Source organism: Oncorhynchus mykiss, chromosome 6, assembly GCF_013265735.2.
Source record: "Oncorhynchus mykiss isolate Arlee chromosome 6, USDA_OmykA_1.1, whole genome shotgun sequence".
Classification (NCBI taxonomy): Eukaryota; Metazoa; Chordata; class Actinopteri; order Salmoniformes; family Salmonidae; genus Oncorhynchus; species Oncorhynchus mykiss.
This window is the reverse complement of record NC_048570.1, coordinates 77995382-78014412: the sequence shown is the minus strand read 5'-3', so window position 1 is coordinate 78014412 and position 19031 is coordinate 77995382. Positions and strand designations below refer to the sequence as shown.

At 42.1% G+C, this 19031-nt stretch overlaps 1 protein-coding gene across 5 annotated transcripts in view; it reads right to left on the bottom strand.

Moving 5' to 3' along the window:
• The window catches only part of LOC110526617 (solute carrier family 12 member 4), a 73981-nt gene that overhangs the window by 27735 nt on the left and 27215 nt on the right, over nt 1-19031 (bottom strand). For 3 of the 5 annotated variants that reach the window (XM_036980998.1, XM_036980997.1, XM_021607733.2), the window contains exons 2-13: nt 12510-12604; nt 11861-11992; nt 11179-11325; nt 10530-10584; nt 10198-10328; nt 8282-8523; nt 7711-7925; nt 2831-2995; nt 2565-2663; nt 2118-2175; nt 1744-1918; nt 58-176 (exon numbers count right to left, since the gene is read on the bottom strand). In XM_036980998.1, the coding sequence (XP_036836893.1) occupies nt 58-176; nt 1744-1918; nt 2118-2175; nt 2565-2663; nt 2831-2995; nt 7711-7925; nt 8282-8523; nt 10198-10328; nt 10530-10584; nt 11179-11325; nt 11861-11992; nt 12510-12604 (1633 nt within the window). Of the gene's footprint in view, nt 1-57; nt 177-1743; nt 1919-2117; nt 2176-2564; nt 2664-2830; nt 2996-7710; nt 7926-8281; nt 8524-10197; nt 10329-10529; nt 10585-11178; nt 11326-11860; nt 11993-12509; nt 12605-13570; nt 13771-13802; nt 13957-19031 lie in introns of those variants that run through there. The other 2 variants (XM_021607734.2, XM_021607735.2) reach the window with 2 other exon arrangements.

Sequence of the window (19031 nt, the reverse complement as noted above, 5' to 3'; positions counted from 1 at the left end):
GCATATGTGTGTGTTTAGTCTGTTTCGTGCATGTGTATGTGTGTGTGTGTGACTCACATGGAGAGGATGGGGGCCACCATGTCCAGAGAGGCTATGAGGATGCCCAGCTCAGCGATGAGCCCTGTCAGTAACAGTGCCCAGGTTGGCTCCCCATTGGCCTTGCCATGACCAAACACCTACACCAGAAAATAAAAAAACATACACTTTATAAATACATTCTTTTTTTTGTGATGGTTTGTTTTTTATTTGTTTTATTTCAGGCTGATTGTTGTATTGTAGCCAATGGGACCGATCATTTATGGATTGAGTGGCCTTAAAGGCCCAGTGCAGTCAAAATTCAATTTTTCCCTGCGTTTCACATCAGGTTGTACAACAGCTGATGAAACTAACACATGTGAAAACATTTGATCAGTGTTATTTCCTGATAGTTACTGGTTGAAAATACAATATACACAGGACCTCCTAATCAGCAGGTTTGCATGGGCAGGAGTTTCGGCTTGTCTGGTGACATCACCAACTTTTTGGGTGACCCGACCAAATTCACATAGAAATGTGAGTTATAGATCCGTCATTCACATTTAAAGTTATTCTAACAAGCGGTAAATGTGTTCTATGTGCACTATTTCTATGCTTCCAGTTCTTACATTTTGTTTTTGCATCTTTTACTTTCAGTTTTGTACACCAGCTTCAAACAGCTGAAAATACAATATATGTTTGGTTATTGAAAATATATTTCACAACGGTTTAGATGGTACAATGATTCTCTACACTATATGTGTGCTTGTTTTATCACATAAACTGAAATTAGGTGAACTACTTGAATTTTTGCAACCAGGAAATTGGCGGAGCGATTTCTGCATAGTGAAACTTTAAAAGACAAATAGGGTTCCAACCTCTCTGCCAATAACAGCTAGTTTTCAGTTTTCCCCTCCCCACTTGGACCACTCCCAGAAAGTCCTGTCTAACTTTTTGCTTGAGAAAAATGTTTTTGCTAAAAAAATCTATTTTTGTTGACTTTAATGGAAAACTATTATTGGTAGGTACTTAATTGTTACCGAGAAATGATTTGTTATTGATTGAAAAACGGGTGCATTGGGCCTCTAAGTACTGGTCCTAGGCCAGTTTTTTTACAAGAATTTTCACAGTCGCTTAACCTGATCCTAGAACAGGGTTACATAATGCCCTTCTTTTATATAGCTAATCCTCTTCTACCAACAATAATTTACATGTGGGAATGCAAATGAACTTCTATGTTCAGCTTCATTCAAATGAGTAAGCAAAGACAACCGCAACTCTATTCTCTTGTTCACTGTAGTTTTTAGTTGTGTATCATCATGTATCTAATAGTAGGGCCACTGTGAGCATACATGGGCATAGAGCCGAGCAATGTATCAAGCAATGTGTACAAACAGTGGTGGCAGCTAGAGAAACCTAGAGAAACCTAAATTATGGCTGTGTTTCTCAGGCCACTAGATGCTTTGCATTGTATAGGAATTACACAGTGTGTATGTACAGCTCCACCCACAAAGCCATAAGGAAGGGCACTGATAGCCAATGTATGATTTTTTACATTTGAGCAGACACTCTTATCCAGAGCAACTTACAGGAGCAATTAGGGTAAGTGCATTGCTCAAGAGCACATGGGTATATTTTTTACCTAGTCAGCTCTGGGATTTGAACCAGCAACCTTCTGGTTACTGCCCCAATGCTCTTAACTGCTAGGCTACATGTGGCTGGGCCTACCCTGAGGAAGGGGATAATGTTGTCCTTGGCGATGGCCTGTAGGAGACGAGGGGCGCCGGTCAGGGACTGTAGTCCAGCCCCTACAGTGGAGAAGAAGGAGCCAATCACGATGACCCAGGGGGAAGGCCAGGACAGAGTCCCCACAACCAGGTTCTTACTGACTGCATCCCCAAACCTACAGGACAGGAGAGGACATGGACCTGTTAGCGGGGCCATTATCAATACCAACAAACACAGCATCTGAAGTGCTTTGCCATACCAACAAATATAATTACAAGCTTGTACTGTATGTTGTTGAGAAGCAGACAGGCTATTGTCTGGACCTGAATGTATATTGTGATGTCAAAGATGTGGCTACAGACAAGTTCACTTACTTGTCCCTTAGGACCGCTCCTTCAATACAGGCCCCAAACAGAACCACAGAGCTGAAATCTGAAGACAGGATGTTAAGGAACACACAGAAACACATGCAGAATGGAAGACAGGATGTTAAGGAACACACAGAAACACATGCAGTATGGAAGACAGGATGTTAAGGAACACACAGAAACACATGCAGTATGGAAGACAGGATGTTAAGGAACACACAGAAACACATGCAGTATGGAAGACAGGATGTTAAGGAACACACATAAACACATGCAGTATGGAAGACAGATGTATCTAGACATTGAACAACTTGGGGAGAACACTGCCTATTGATATGGATGAGGAAGAGCTTGCAAGTAGGCATTTCACTGTACCGTTTACACCTGCTGTATCCTGTGCACGTGACAAATACATGTTGATTTGATTTTACTATTGACTCCATGAAAGGATACAGACAAGGGTAGTAGTGGTTATAGCCAAGATGGTTCCAATAGGGATGGACTTCTGAGCATCTTTCAGATCTCCTGATCTGTTGGAGCCTGCCATGATACCTACAGTACAAGGACATGAAGGACACGCATCAGTTACTGACAACTCTCAGAATGTTGACCAATCAGTGAACAAAAATGTCTCTGGGTTGCCAGCTGGGATTATTGGTCTGGTGTTGCCAGTTCATGGTCTGGGTTGCCAGTTATGGATCTGGGTTGCCAGGTCTTACCTGTGGCGGAGGGAAAGAAGATTCCCACCAGGAGGGTGAAGGAGGTAGTGATGTCAGCTGAGACGTACAGGCCGACGCTCTCCACAGCCCTGTGAACGTCTACTGAGGGCAGACCTGCCTTCTCCAAGATCTGACCCTTCTCCAGGTAGTCTCCCCACATGTTATCTAAAACATGCATCAGGAACCAAGTTTATAGAAATGCTAGTATCCCATCCACAAAGTAAGCAACGTAATGGCATCCACCTAACGGCACGACAACACCCATAGCTCTACAACATCACAAATTATTGTTATAATAACATAAAATGTTTTACAAAGTATATATACTCACTTTTTTAGATAGCTAAATCACTACAAACATGTTGTACACAAAGTCTATGTTTTACTGTAATTACATGTCATCACTATTGTAAAATGGCGTAGCAGTCAGGCGTCTTTTGTCTTCGTCCTGTATATATCTTTTTATATATTTTTTCTTCGCATATATTTTTAAAATATTTTTCTTAACCCCAACTTCAACTGCAACCCGCCTCATCCAATGTGGTATGGATCTGCTATTTTCTTTACTTCAGAACCGGAACCCCCAACAGAAGCTAACTAGCTACTAGCTAGTCATCAGCTAACCACTGCTAGCGGTCATCAGCTAACCTTTAGCCTGAACAACTTCTGCCAGTGATGCACAATGCGATTCAAACCAGAGCGTATCGGACTTCTTATTCTCCATATCTCTGGATTCCTATCGCAAGCTCTGAACCTCTTCACCTGGATCATCGCAGCTATCTTGCGGCTATCTGATTGGCTTCTCCTGGCTAACGTCTCTGTCCCGAAGCAAGCACCAATTAGCCCGGCTAGCTGAAGAGGTTCATCAGCCACTCCTTGGGCTACAATACCTATTTTGCCAATTGGCCTGGACCATTTTCTACACGGAGCCCTGCTGATCCATCACGACTGATCTACCGACATAACCGTATGAAAGGGCTACAACTGACTTCTTCCATCACAACGTCCCTCTAAGGCCCTTCTGCTAGCCTGCTAGGCCCAGCCCGCTAGCTGTCTGAATCGCCATGTCTCCAGCCCGCCCAGCTACTCACTGGACCCAATGATCACTCGGCTACGCATGCATCTCCTTAATGTCAATATGCCTTGTCCATTGCTGTTTTGGTTAGTAATTATAGCCTTATTTCATTGTAGAGCCTCAAGCCCTGCTCAATACGCCTTAGCTAACCCTTTAGTTACACCTCCCACACATGCGTTGACCTCACCTGGTTTAAATTATGTTTCTAGAGACAATATCTCTCTCATCGTCACTCAATGCATAGGTTTACATCCACTGTATTCACATCCTACCATACCTTTGTCTGTACAATCTATTACACGTGCCCAGAAACCTTCTCCTTTTACTCTCTGTTCCGAACGTACCAGATGACCAGTTCTTATACTTATCCTTATCCTACTCCTCCTCTGTTCCTCTGGTGTAGAGGTTAACCCAGGCCCTGCAGTGCCTAGCTCCACTCCCATTCCCCAGGCGCTCTCATTTGTTGACTTTTGTAACCGTAAAAGCCCTAGTTTCATGCATGTTAAAATTAGAAGCCTCCTCTCTAAGTTTGTTTTATTCACTGCTTTAGCACACTCTGGCAACCTGGATGTCCTAGCCGTGTCTGGATCCTGGCTTAGGAAGACCACCAAAAACCCTGACATTTCCATCCCTAACTATAACATTTTCCGACAAGATAGAACTGCCAAGGGGGCGGAGTTGCAATCTACTGCAGAGATAGCCTGCAGAGTTCTGTCTTACTATCTAGGTCTGTGCCCAAACAATTTGAGCTTCTACTTTTAAAATCCACCTTTCCAGAAACAAGTCTCTCACTGTTGCCGCTTGCTATAGACCACCTTCTGCCCCCAGCTGTGCCCTGGACACTATATGTGAATTGATTGCACCCATCTATCTTCAGAGCTCGTGCTTTTAGGTGACCTAAACTGGGACATGCTTAACACCCCGGCCATCCTACAATCTAAGCTTGATACCCTCAATCTCACACAAATTATCAATGAACCTACCAGGTACAACCCCAAATCCGTACACAGGGGAACCCTCATAAATATAATCCTAACCAACCTGCCCTCCAAATACACCTCTGCTGTCTTCAACCAGGATCTCAGTGATCACTGCCTCATTGCCTGCGTCCATAATGGGACTGCGGCCAAACGACCACCCCTCATCACTGTCAAAGGCTCCCTAAAACACTTCAGCGTGCAGGTCTTTCTAATCGACCTGGCCCGGGTATCCTGGAAGGATATTGACCTCATTACGACAGTAGAGGATGCCTGGATATTCTTTAAAAGTGCTTTCCTCACCATCTTAAATAAGCATGCCTCATTAAATGTAGAACCAGGAACAGATATAGCCCTTGGTTCACTCCAGACCTGACTGCCCTTGACCAGCACAAAAACATCCCGTGGCGTACTGCATTAGTATCGAATAGCCCCTGCGATATGCAACTTTTCAGGGAAGTTAGGAACCAATATAGACAGGCAGTTAGGAAATCAAAGGCTAGCTTTTTCAAACAGAAATTTGCATCCTGTAGCACTAACTGCAAAAAGTTCTGGGACACGTAAAGTCCATGGAGAATAAGAGCACCTCCTCCAAACTGCCCACTGCACTGAGGCTAGGAAACACTGTCACCACCGATAAATTCATGATAATTGAGAACTTCAATAAGCATTTTTCTACGGCTGGCCTTGCTTTCCACCTGGCTACCCCTACCCCGGTCAACAGCCCTGCACCCCCCACAGCAACGTGCCTAAGCCTCCCCCATTTCTCTTTCACCCAAATTGAGATAGCTGATGCTCTGAAAGAGCTGCAAAATCTGAGCCCCTACAAGTCAGCCGGGCTAGACAATCTGGACCCTCTCTAAAATGATCCGCCGAAATTGTTGCAACCCCTATTACTAGCCTGTTCAACCTCTCTTTCGTATCGTCTGAGATCCCCAAAGATTGCAAAGCTGCCACGGTCATCCCCCTCTTCAAAGGGGGAGACACTCTAGACCCAAATTGCTACAGACCTATATCTATCCTACCCTGCGTTTCTAAGGTATTCGAAAGCCAAGTTAACAAACAGTTCACCGACCATTTCGAATCCCACCGTACCTTCTCTGCTATGCAATCTGGTTTCCGAGCTGGTCATGGGTGCACCACAGCCATGCTCAAGGTCCTAAACAATATCATGATAAGAGACAATACTGTGCAGCTGTATTCATCGACCTGGCCAAGGCTTCGACTCTGTCAATCACCACATTCTTATCGCAGACTCAACAGCCTTGGTTTCTCAAATGACTGCCTCGCCTGGTTCACCAACTACTTCTCAGATAGAGTTCAATGTGTCAAATCGGAGGGCCTGTTGTCCGGACCTCTGGCAGTGTCTATGGAGGTGCCACAGGGTTCGGATACTTCAGGCCCTTCTTCGGACACTGTGTTAACTAACCTCCAGATGAGCTTCAATGCCATACAACTCTCTTTCCGTGCCCTCCAACTACTCTTAAATGCAAGTAAAACTAAATGCATGCTCTTCAACCGATCGCTGCCCACACCTGCCTGCCCGTCCAGCATCACTACTCTGGTCGGTTCTGACTTAGAATATGTGGACAACTACAAATACCTAGGTGTCTGGTTAGACTGTAAACTCTCCTTCCAGACTCACATTAAGCATCTCCAATCCAAAATAAAATCTAGAATCGGCTTCCTATTTCGCAACAAAGCATCCTTCACTCATGCTGCCAAACATACCCTCGAAAAAATGACCATCCTACCGATCCTCGACTTCGGCGATGTCATTTACAAAATAGCCTCCAACACTCTACTCAGCAAATTGGATGCAGTCTATCACAGTGCCTTCAGTTTTGTCACCAAAGCCCCATATACTACCCACCACTGCGACCTGTATGCTCTCGTTGGCTGGCCCTCGCTTCATATTCATTGCCAAACCCACTGGCTCCAGGTCATCTATAAGTCTTTGCTAGGTAAAGCCCCGCCTTATCTCAACTCACTGGTCACCATAGCAGCACCCACACATAGCACGCGCTCCAGCAGGTATATCTCACTGGTCACCCCCAAAGCCAATTCCTAATTTGGCCGCCTTTCCTTCCAGTTGTCTGCTGCCAATGACTGGAACGAAGTGCAAAAATCACTGAAGCTGGAGACTCATAACTCCCTCACTAACTTTAAGCACCAGCTGTCAGAGCAGTTCACAGATCACTGCACCTGTACATAGCCCTTCTATAAATAGCCCATCCAACTGCCTCATCCCAATACTGTTATTTATTTTTGTTCCTTTGCAACCCAGTATCTCTACTTGCACACTTATCTTCTGCACATCTATCACTCCAGTGTTTAATTGCTATAGTATAATTATTTCACCACTATGGCCTATTTATTGCCTTACCTCCCTTATCCTACCTCATTTGCACACACTGTATATATAGACTTTTCTATTGTATTATTGACTGAATGTTTGTTTATTCCATGTGTAACTGCGTTGTTGTTTGTGTCGCACTGCTTTGCTTTAACTTGGCCAGGTCGCAGTTGTAAATGAGAACTGGTTCTAAACTAGCCTACCTGGTTAAATAAAGGTAAAGCAAATAAAAACAAATAAAAGTGGATGTGGCTCGGCTGCCCCCTAGCTGGTTGGCCCACATTGGCTATGTAATTGGGTGACGCTGCCCCCAGATGCTAATCTTGGGTCAGTTATACATTTCCCCCCACTAATGGTTAAGGTAAGGACAGTGGGAGGGGGAAGCTGATCTTAGATCTGTATCCTAGACCCAGGAGTGTGGTAATAGCCATTTCATTACAAATATGGTCCATCCTCTGACTTTGGTCTTTACCTCTGATGATGCCGCTGGCCAGTCCTGGTATTCCCTGTATCTCTGTAACGTTGTTCTGGTTGAAGTAGTCGTCACATTGAGGACTACTCATGTTGCCAGAGCTACAGAAGTTCCTCCACAGCTGACTAGGTACAGTCACATTGCCCTCTAGAACCGTCTTACTACACACGTCAAACTGATCTCTCACCAGTGTCCTGTTACCCAACATACAGATCCTGGAGAAAGAGGAATATTATTGGTTCTGATTATAAACAGAGCGATGATAACATGTCATGATAATGTGATGATAATATCCGTGTTTTCACTCTACTTTAGATCAGATATTAGGTATATTATAACTACACTGAAAAAAATTACAGTATGCGTACAGTAGCTAGATCTTTAGGACAAAGTTCAACAATGGAAATACAATTATATCTCCCTTGACCATTCCAGCCAGCGGAACAGAAAGTGGTTTGGCGATATGTCAGGGGCAAACTGATCATTAACACCAAATTAAATCCACATCAATTATACCATTATCCCCATTGCCTGTTCAGACAAAGAAGTAAAAAAATCCCCAGTGCCTTACGAGAAGTTGGGTGGTTGGAAAACGGACTTAATGGCCCCGGCGTAGATGGAGACGATAGAGATGATGACACAGGCCAGGAAGAGAGAGGCCAGCTTGTTGACGTATTTCACCCCCACAAAGACCACCACGGCCATGAGGCTGAGACAGATGGTGCCGTACACCCTCATGTTGTTGAGGATGGCACTGTCGCCCCCGTGGTGGTCGCTGGCGTGGAAGATGGCCGCCTGAGGAACCAGATATTTCTGGGAGAGGACAATGACAACATAATTAATTAAGGTACACTTTCTGTGAGGCACACACATTTAATACCTTATATGTGCATTCATAATGCACTTATAATGGCTTCTACAACTCACTATACAGTAAGAGCAGAACAGAAGCCTTTCACTTTAAATGTATTTTGAGTACTCCGAATATACGAATATCAGTCATATACTACAGTCTACAACAGCAACATTATGTGGATCAAATGTATGTTCAGCTAATGTTATTGGATCCCATTTTGTTTCAAATATTTTTTTATTGAAGACACACAAGAAAAATAAAAATATATATATATTTTTTTTCCTTTTTAAGATTAAAAAAATAAAAAATAAAATATTTATATATATATATATATATATATATATATATATATATATATATATATATATATATATATATATATATATATATATATATATACATACATATACATACACACACACATATATACACATATACACACACACACACACACACACATATATACACATTTACACACACACATACAGTGGGGAGAACAAGTATTTGATACACTGCCGATTTTGCAGGTTTTCCTACTTTCCTACTAACCATCACCCCCAGTCCCCTGCAGCAATAAATAACTGGTATGGTAATAAGAAGGATTGAAAAATAAATAATGAAACAAAACAAAAATGGGGGAATATAAGTATATCCATCCGAAAGTGTCAATGATCAAACCTGGAAGGCCTCCCAAACAGGCATCGCTCTGAACACAGCCGGAATCAAATACTTATGTCATGCAATAAAATACAAATGAATTACTTAAAAATCATACAATGTGATTTTCTGTATTTTTGTTTTAGATTCCGCCTCTCACAGTTGAAGTGTACCTATGATAAAAATTACAGACCTCTACATGCTTTGTACTGTAAGTAGGAAAACCTGCAAAATCGGCAGTGTATCAAATACTTGTTCTCCCCACTGTACATATACACATACATACACACCCACACAAAATAAATGCATATATAAAAATATATATTTAAAAAATATATATATATGTGTATATACACACAAATACATCCATATGCACATATTCACATACACACATACACATACTCTGGCCATGCGAAGCGACCGTTCGAATGATGCTCTCAATTTTGGTGTCCAGTTCAGCAATAGTAGCCTTAAGATCCTCAGCTATAGCAACACGTAGCTCCCCCAAAGCCCGGGTAAGTTCTGTAAGTGTCACGTTGTTGCCCGTGCCTTCCGCCATGTCTGTCTCGTTGTTTAGTGGGGAGTAGGCCTCCGCTGTGAATTTATTGTCCTTTGGTCGCTTATTACTCGGCATTTTCATATAAAAAGTTACAATCTTGTATTAGAAAGAAATGTTTGTTGTAAAAAGTGCCATAAAGTAGGTTAAATTAGATTATTTCGCAAAAAAAGTTGCAGGAGCCTCTCACACACAGCCGTTCACTCCAACATGCTAGCTCCGCCCCTTGGATCCCATTTTTACATGTAAGTTACTCCATCTCAAAATGATTGAGTACATTGACCTATTTTACTGTGGTATATTGGTTGCATCACAAATTGCACCATATTCTCTACATATTGCACTACTTTAGGTCCTGATCAAAAGTAGTGCACTAAATAGGGAATAGGGTGCCATTTGGGAGCAGATGATAACTCACCAGGAAGATCTCTATAGCTCCCAGTATGTACATGGCAGCAGCGAAGGTTGTTCCCAGGTAGAAACAGATTCCTACAGCCCCCCCAAACTCAGCACCCAGGGAACGAGAGATCATGAAATACGCCCCTCCGGCTACAACAGAGAACAGCACAGAGTTAACATGGATGAAACTGGTCAGAATAGACTGACGGTGTGATCATTTGTTAGTCATGTCATAAAAAAATGATATTATCTTCTTAATGTCATGTTTATGTAACTGTTACAACTAAAGTGTTTTAAGTGTAAAATGTAAGTTTGGATTCTCAGTCTTCAAAGCTTGTACTGTACCCTCACCTGGGACAACACCATTTGTAGCTATGGCACTCATGGATATGGCAGTGAGCATTGTCTGTCAAATAGGAGAGAATATGAACACCATCAAATAAGGCCAGTCAGTCTTTATGAGAGAGTTCTGGATGTTTTATGTTGTGCCCATCAACCAATACACTCTGCTCTTTATCCACATAATAAACACACTTAGCAACTTGTCATTGGACAACTGAACATAATTCATCAATCATATTGGAAAGGTTGAGACATAAACCACAAATATATTACATGTCCTTTGGAGTAAACAGCAGGATGTGGAAACTGCTGTGGGTTCTATTCAGCCTGGTAATGTTAACTGGCTGGCTGGTGACCCAGTTTTAACAGGGGGTTTGGCAAGTGGACAAGAACAGTGTGTCAATGGTCTTCTAACATTGCCAGACAGTATGTGTGTGTGTGTGTGTGTGTGTGTGTGTGTGTGCGTGCATGCATGTGAGTGTGCCTATGTGTGTACAGTGCTGTGAAAAAGTATTCGCCCCCTTCCTGAGTTCTTATTTTTTTGCACATTTGTCACACATAAATGTTTCAGATCATCAAACATTTTTAATATTACACAAAAATTACACAAAAAAAAAGAAAAACTTTTTCACAGCACTGTGTGTGTGTGTGTACTAACACATGAGCAGCACATGAGGACGATGAGGAATGACTGGACGATGCCGGCTGTGCCCACAATCCACGTTAGACGAAGAAACAGGATGACACCAAAGATGTTCTGTAGACAGGGCAGGTAGACTCCCATCAGGGTACCCATGTTGGGGGACTGCAGAGAGAGTGAGAGAGTGAGAGTGAGAGGGAGTGAGAGAGAGAGAGAGAGAGAGAGAGAGTGAGTGAGAGAGAGAGAGAGAGAGGAAAACAACATTTAAAAAAAGAACCAAACATAAATAGTGACATAAAGAAGACAGGAAACAGATGTGAGTGATTTGGTTGTCAAGATAACTATGACTGTACTACTGTAGTTTTCCATATTTGTGTGAGTAGTGTGTTTCAATGTCTATGTTTTTATGTGTGTTTCAGTGTCTATGTTTTGATGTGTGTTTCTGAAAATGGTATGTAGCACAGATAGACCCACAGGAAATAGCTAATTGATCAGAATTATTGATCAGGTAAGATATTGATCAACTCTCACCAGGGGGCCCACAGGGCAGAAACAAACAGGCTCCAACACAACCCAAAGCACACGCATGCAAGCTCAGATCCAAACATGTGCAGAGACAGAGGGGTAGAGAGAGAGAGAGACTAAAGCCTGTTTAAATCTCAAAAGAAGAGAAAGAGAGGTGGTGTTTGTGACTTCTGACCTTTGGGGCCTTCCTGCGTGACGTCTCTGTGTTCTCGGCCTCCTCGTGCTCCCTGGCCCCCTGGGTAATGTTGGTGTAGTTGACCAGCCGGCTGAGGAGGGACGACACCTTGGGACGGATGTCCAATTCCTCCTGCAGGACAGGGACAGCAGAACAGGGAACAGTTAGAGCTGGATGGGTACCTGATGTGTCTGTGGGGTGTAATAGCCTACAGTAAAATGGTATTATAGTGCAGTGTAAGGAACTGAATTTGTATAGGTTGAAGTAGGAGTGGTGGTCTATCTAGTGATCGATCAATCTTGGCAGTTGAGATTAGCAAATATTGATGTTGTGTATAATCACGTCATGTATTAGTATCAGAGTCACTGTGAGCCACTTACAAAGTAACTGTCCAGTGAACATCTCACTTTTAAAAGTCCATATTCTGTTAACTCACACCCAAATAATGTTGTTGACTCATCCTATACTCCTATCTGTAGCCAAATCATAATTTGGAGAACAAACACCCACCAACATTCCAACACACACACAAAAAAAAGCAGTTAACATATTTTTTTTGGAAGGAAAACTTTTCACTCAAATTGTAATTCATTATAGATCATATTTCCTAGAAATCTGGAAACACTGGACTGTTACTTTAAAGACAGACCTCAAACAAGGCCAGGTTCCTGTCATAGAAATCAGTCTTCCTGTCAGTATCTGCACTGCTGAGGAAAGGACTATCCTCCTTGTGATTTCCATGGCCTGAAAAAAGAGATAGAAGAAGAGAAATAAAACATTTATAAAGTAGGCAAGGATAACATTTTCAACCAGTACCTTGGTAAGATAAACAGGGGTCATTGTAAAGTATGAAATGTGATAATGAGAGAGTCAGTTTGTGATCAGTTCCCATTCATGCATGCTGGTGCTCTATTGTAAAACAGCAGTCTGTTTGTTTTCATCTCAACCAACACGTTGCAATATAAAAACACAAAAAATGACATTTGAGACAAATAAACTTTAGCGATATCTGTAGAGGTTACAGGAAAAGAGACGACTAATAATAACTACAATACAATAGCCATCACAAAACAATGCAACGATGCAACTCTGTCAACCACAGTATATACGGTCTATGGTGCTAACTGTGACGAATCTCCAAGTTAGTTCCCACAGTCTGCCTACAACCTACAGTGTGACATCACTGTCTGTCTCAGTCTCCCACTCCCACGTTCAAAGTCATCAACCCCGGCAGCTGCTATGTGAGGTATACGGTAACCAGAGACCTGCATCCTACACTATTATACTGCTTTTTAATGTTTTCAGCATATCAGGCACAGAGAAAATAGGAAGGAATTCACTCAAACCCTCTATTGCAAAATGTTTCAATCCATCATTGCTGATCAAGATTGTGATGTCATTAAACAAGATTGAGCAATTGAGTGACTTCTCTTGCATCACCAGTAAGCAAAGCATTCACCCAAAGATAAATTCATATCCAAACATCATCCAGGCCAAAACTAAAATCAATCAATGTTAAATAGAGCAGAGACGACAAAAAAGTTCCTTAGTAATTTCTCTCTGGTTTAAACTCTGTTCTCTGTTTCTCTTGATACATCAAGCTGAGGCAGGATATGAGCCTGGGGCTACTGGCAGTGCACACAGCATCTGTGTGAATATGATAATACACGACACACAAACCAATCTATTTCTAGAAATTAGGATCCTGACCTTTGGATCATCCGAGAACATGACAAGTCGTCCAGTCTCTTCAAACATTATTTGCTTGCAGCCCAAATCCAACCGGTTACAATACTAACATCCCGAGCCACAGACATTTACCCGACTGCCGTACCCTATAAGTAGGGCTGAACACGAGACAAAAAAAATGCTAACTTCTCTCCTGCATCTATTCTAAAACTAGACCCATGCTGGTTCAGTGGTGCCAAGCTTCTCTACTTACCTGTCTCCGGCACCACAGTGTTCAGTACCTCAGTGCTGCTGAGGGTGACCATGCTGCCACAGTGTGTGCAGAGAGCAGTGTACTGTGATCTCTGGCTCGGGACATAGTCAGGCGCCATTCAGAACACACTGTCACACAGGGCAAACTGTCACTCACTGAGGGGCTTGGGCCAGAACACACAGTGTGAGGCTGCATACACACACACACACACACACACACACACACACACACACACACACACACACACACACACACACACACACACACACACACACACACACACACACACACACCGGAGGGGGAGTGCACACACAGGAGCGAGTACACACAAGCAAGCACGCAGGCACAAATACATAAAAACTGTGGGTTGTAGAGCAGAGGCCAGAGCAAACACACAGTAAACACACAGTATGCATATGAAGATCTTAAAGTATTTCACAACTACGTACAGCACATTGATATTACAGTTTTTTACAATCACTTTGGCACTAATTTCAGAACCTTGATGTCATCTTTAAAACTCTAGACACAAAACTCACAACCAATGATCAAAATGCTAATTTTTCAAAACTCTAACACTTTTTCCAATTGCTTGGATACAATACACATAAAGCTAAGATCATTTGTTCATTGAACTTAAATCACCTGTTCAAAATAAACACAACTTAACATCAAAGTATTACCATTTCAAAATGCAATGCACACATTACATCTGAGATGACTGTCTATTCATTTCATTACAATGATCTAACTATCAATTGATACAACTGCTCAAAATGATAAGTGACTGTTGCGTTACTCATAATGCATAGTTTTACGGAAACTGACAAACGATATATAGATCATGAAGGTTTCAGGATAACGAGATCCATTGACACCAATTACCGTGGAACATGAACCAATTGGACTACATTATCTATGGATGTAATATTTCATCATCATTCTTTATCAGACACTGTTTCTATGGTCCCATGTACCACTTTCCCAGACCATGTTTTCAGATTTGACATTACTTATACACTCACCGGCCACTTTATTAGGTACACCTATCTAGTACTTTTGCCTCCACAACAGCCTGAATTATTCACGGTGTTGTATGTTAAGAGATGCCCTTTCTTCACACCACTGTTTTGAACAGCTGTTATTTGAGCGTTTGTGGCCTTTCTGTTAGCTTGAATGAGTCTGGACATTCTCCCCTGACCTCTCTCATTAACAAGGTGGTTTTGCCCACAGAAATTCCGCTCACTGAATGTGTTTTGTTTATCGTACCATTCTCTGTAAACTCTAGAGACTGTAGTGCATAAAAATCCCAGGAAGGCAGCTGTTTCTGAGATGCTGGAATCACCATGTGTGGCATCAACAATCATACCACGGTCAAAGTTGCTTAGATTACGCATCTTGCCCGTTCTAATGTTTGGCCGAACAACATCTAAAGCTCTCTACTCTATATACTCTATATATTGAGTTGCAGGCAGCCACATGATTCGCTGTTCGAATGTAACCGTCTTTGATGAGCTACAGTGCCTTGCGAAAGTATTCGGCCCCCTTGAACTTTGCGACCTTTTGCCACATTTCAGGCTTCAAACATAAAGATATAAAACTATATTTTTTTGTGAATAATCAACAACAAGTGGGACACAATCATGAAGTGGAACGACATTTATTGGATATTTCAAACTTTTTTAACAAATCAAAAACTGAAAAATTGGGCGTGCAAAATTATTCAGCCCCCTTAAGTTAATACTTTGTAGCGCCACCTTTTGCTGCGATTACAGCTGTAAGTCGCTTGGGGTATGTCTCTATCAGTTTTGCACATCGAGAGACTGAAATGTTTTCCCATTCCTCCTTGCAAAACAGCTCGAGTTGGATGGAGAGCATTTGTGAACAGCAGTTTTCAGTTCTTTCCACAGATTCTCGATTGGATTCAGGTCTGGACTTTGACTTGGCCATTCTAACACCTGGATATGTTTATTTTTGAACCATTCCATTGTAGATTTTGCTTTATGTTTCGGATCATTGTCTTGTTGGAAGACAAATATCCGTCCCAGTCTCAGGTCTTTTGCAGACTCCATCAGGTTTTCTTCCAGAATGGTCCTGTATTTGGCTCCATCCATCTTCCCATCAATTTTAACCATCTTCCCTGTCCCTGCTGAAGAAAAGCAGGCCCAAACCATGATGCTGCCACCACCATGTTTGACAGTGGGGATGGTGTGTTCAGCTGTGTTCAGCTGTGTTGCTTTTACGCCAAACATAACGTTTTGCATTGTTGCCAAAAAGTTCAATTTTGGTTTCATCTGACCAGAGCACCTTCTTCCACATGTTTGGTGTGTCTCCCAGGTGGCTTGTGGCAAACTTTAAACTACACTTTTTATGGATATCTTTAAGAAATGGCTTTCTTTTTGCCACTCTTCCATAAAGGCCAGATTTGTGCAATATACGACTGATTGTTGTCCTATGGACAGAGTCTCCCACCTCAGCTGTAGATCTCTGCAGTTCATCCAGAGTGATCATGGGCCTCTTGGCTGCATCTCTGATCAGTCTTCTCCTTGTATGAGCTGAAAGTTTAGAGGGACGGCCAGGTCTTGGTAGATTTGCAGTGGTCTGATACTCCTTCCATTTCAATATTATCGCTTGCACAGTGCTCCTTGGGATGTTTAAAGCTTGGGAAATATTTTTGTATCCAAATCCGGCTTTACACTTCCTCACAACAGTATCTCGGTCCTGCCTGGTGTGTTCCTTTTTCTTCATGATGCTCTCTGCGCTTTTAATGGACCTCTGAGACTATCACAGTGCAGGTGCATTTATACGGAGACTTGATTACACACAGGTGGATTGTATTTATCATCATTAGTCATTTAGGTCAACATTGGATCATTCAGAGATCCTCACTGAACTTCTGGAGAGAGTTTGCTGCACTGAAAGTAAAGGGGCTGAATAATTTTGCACGCCCAATTTTTCAGTTTTTGATTTGTTAAAAAAGTTTGAAATATCCAATAAATGTCGTTCCACTTCATGATTTTGTCCCACTTGTTGTTGATTCTTCACAAAAAAATACAGTTTTATATCTTTATGTTTGAAGCCTGAAATGTGGCAAAAGGTCGCAAAGTTCAAGGGGGCCGAATACTTTCGCAAGGCACTGTATGTCATTGTGTGGGATAATGTCAGGTTCCACCATGCTCAAATAGTGCAAGCATGGTTTCAGGCCCATCCACAATTTACCACCCTGTGCTTACCCCCATACTCTCCTTTCCTTAACCCGATTGAGGATTTTTTCTCCACATGGAGGTGGAAGGTATATGATAGGCGCCCTCACGAACAAGCCACCCTTCTCCAGGCCATGGATGACGCATACAATGACATCACGGCAGACCAGTGTCAGGCCTGGACTCGCCATGCCCGAAGATTCTTCCCAAGATGTTTGGCTAATGAAAACATCCATTGTGATGTGGATGAGAACCTGTGGCCAAATCCACAAGACAGGGTTGATGGAAATATAGAAGTACAGTAATCAAGCCTTTGTTTTGCTATTTACAGTAAGGCAGGTGAGGAACACTGCAATGATGTTTTACAGTAAGTCAGGTGAGGAACACTGCAGTGATGTTTTACAGTAAGTCAGGTGAGGAACACTGCAGTGATGTTTTACAGTAAGTCAGGTGAGGAACACTGCAGTGATGTTTTACAGTAAGTCAGGTGAGGAACACTGCAGTGATGTTTTACAGTAAGCCAGGTGAGGAACACTGCAGTGATGTTTTAGAGTAAGCCAGGTGAGGAACACTGCAGTGATGTTTTACAGTAAGCCAGGTGAGGAACACTGCAGTGATGTTTTACAGTAAGTCAGGTGAGGAACACTGCAGTGATGTTTTACAGTAAGTCAGGTGAGGAACACTGCAGTGATGTTTTACAGTAAGCCAGGTGAGGAACACTGCAGTGATGTTTTACAGTAAGTCAGGTGAGGAACACTGCAGTGATGTTTTACAGTAAGCCAGGTGAGGAACACTGCAGTGATGTTTTACAGTAAGCCAGGTGAGGAACACTGCAGTGATGTTTTACAGTAAGCCAGGTGAGGAACACTGCAGTGATGTTTTACAGTAAGCCAGGTGAGGAACACTACAGTGATGTTTTACAGTAAGCCAGGTGAGGAACACTGCAGTGATGTTTTACAGTAAGCCAGGTGAGGAACACTGCAGTGATGTTTTACAGTAAGTCAGGTGAGGAACACTGCAGTGATGTTTTACAGTAAGCCAGGTGAGGAACACTGCAGTGATGTTTTACAGTAAGCCAGGTGAGGAACACTGCAGTGATGTTTTACAGTAAGCCAGGTGAGGAACACTGCAGTGATGTTTTACAGTAAGCCAGGTGAGGAACACTACAGTGATGTTTTACAGTAAGCCAGGTGAGGAACACTGCAGTGATGTTTTACAGTAAGCCAGGTGAGGAACCAGCAGTTGACCTTTAACTGTTTTTTATTTTTTTGTAGCTAATTATTTTTGCTTTGATTCAAAGAAACCTGTTTTGATTTTATTGCATTTCATCAATAAATTTAAAGTTTTGTTCAATGATTCCACTGTGTCTGTAGTATTCTCTCTAATAGTCCTTTTACAGTGATGTATTTACGTGTAGTAGCATAATAAAGCATGTGTCACATATTTTGTACTACAATATTTAATGATTGTACGAACAACTACACAGTGAAACGATCGGTATCTTGTGTGTGGGTGATCTAAATGAATGTTCCTATGGTAGTTCATGATAAATTAGTTATTTGAAACAATGATTCTGCAAGTGCAAGGTTTCTTTAAAGATATGAATGCACAATACAATGTTTTGAACATTGGACAGCCTGTGTTACAAGTGATGACCGTTTTGAGTTTCATGTCTAGAGTTTTGAAAAAGGACCACAAGGTTCTGAAATTAGTGCCAAATTGATTGTTAAAAACTGTACTATGGGCCATGACGGGCTTGTCATTGGATGCTAACAACGCATAATGGCAACTCAAAATGCTATGCTGTGAAACATTTAGAAAATATGTCCCACTTAAGCACTAATGATGAGGGAGTCAACTCCTCATACCCTTTCTGAGATTAGATGGGAATAAGTGTGTAAAGACCTAACCCTCACCCACTAGTATGATGTCATTGAAAAGGGGCAGGGAAAGAGACAAGATCAAATCAATTAAAATACTGTCCTCTAGTGTCAGTTTGCTGCTAGTGCCATGTGAGAACATTGTA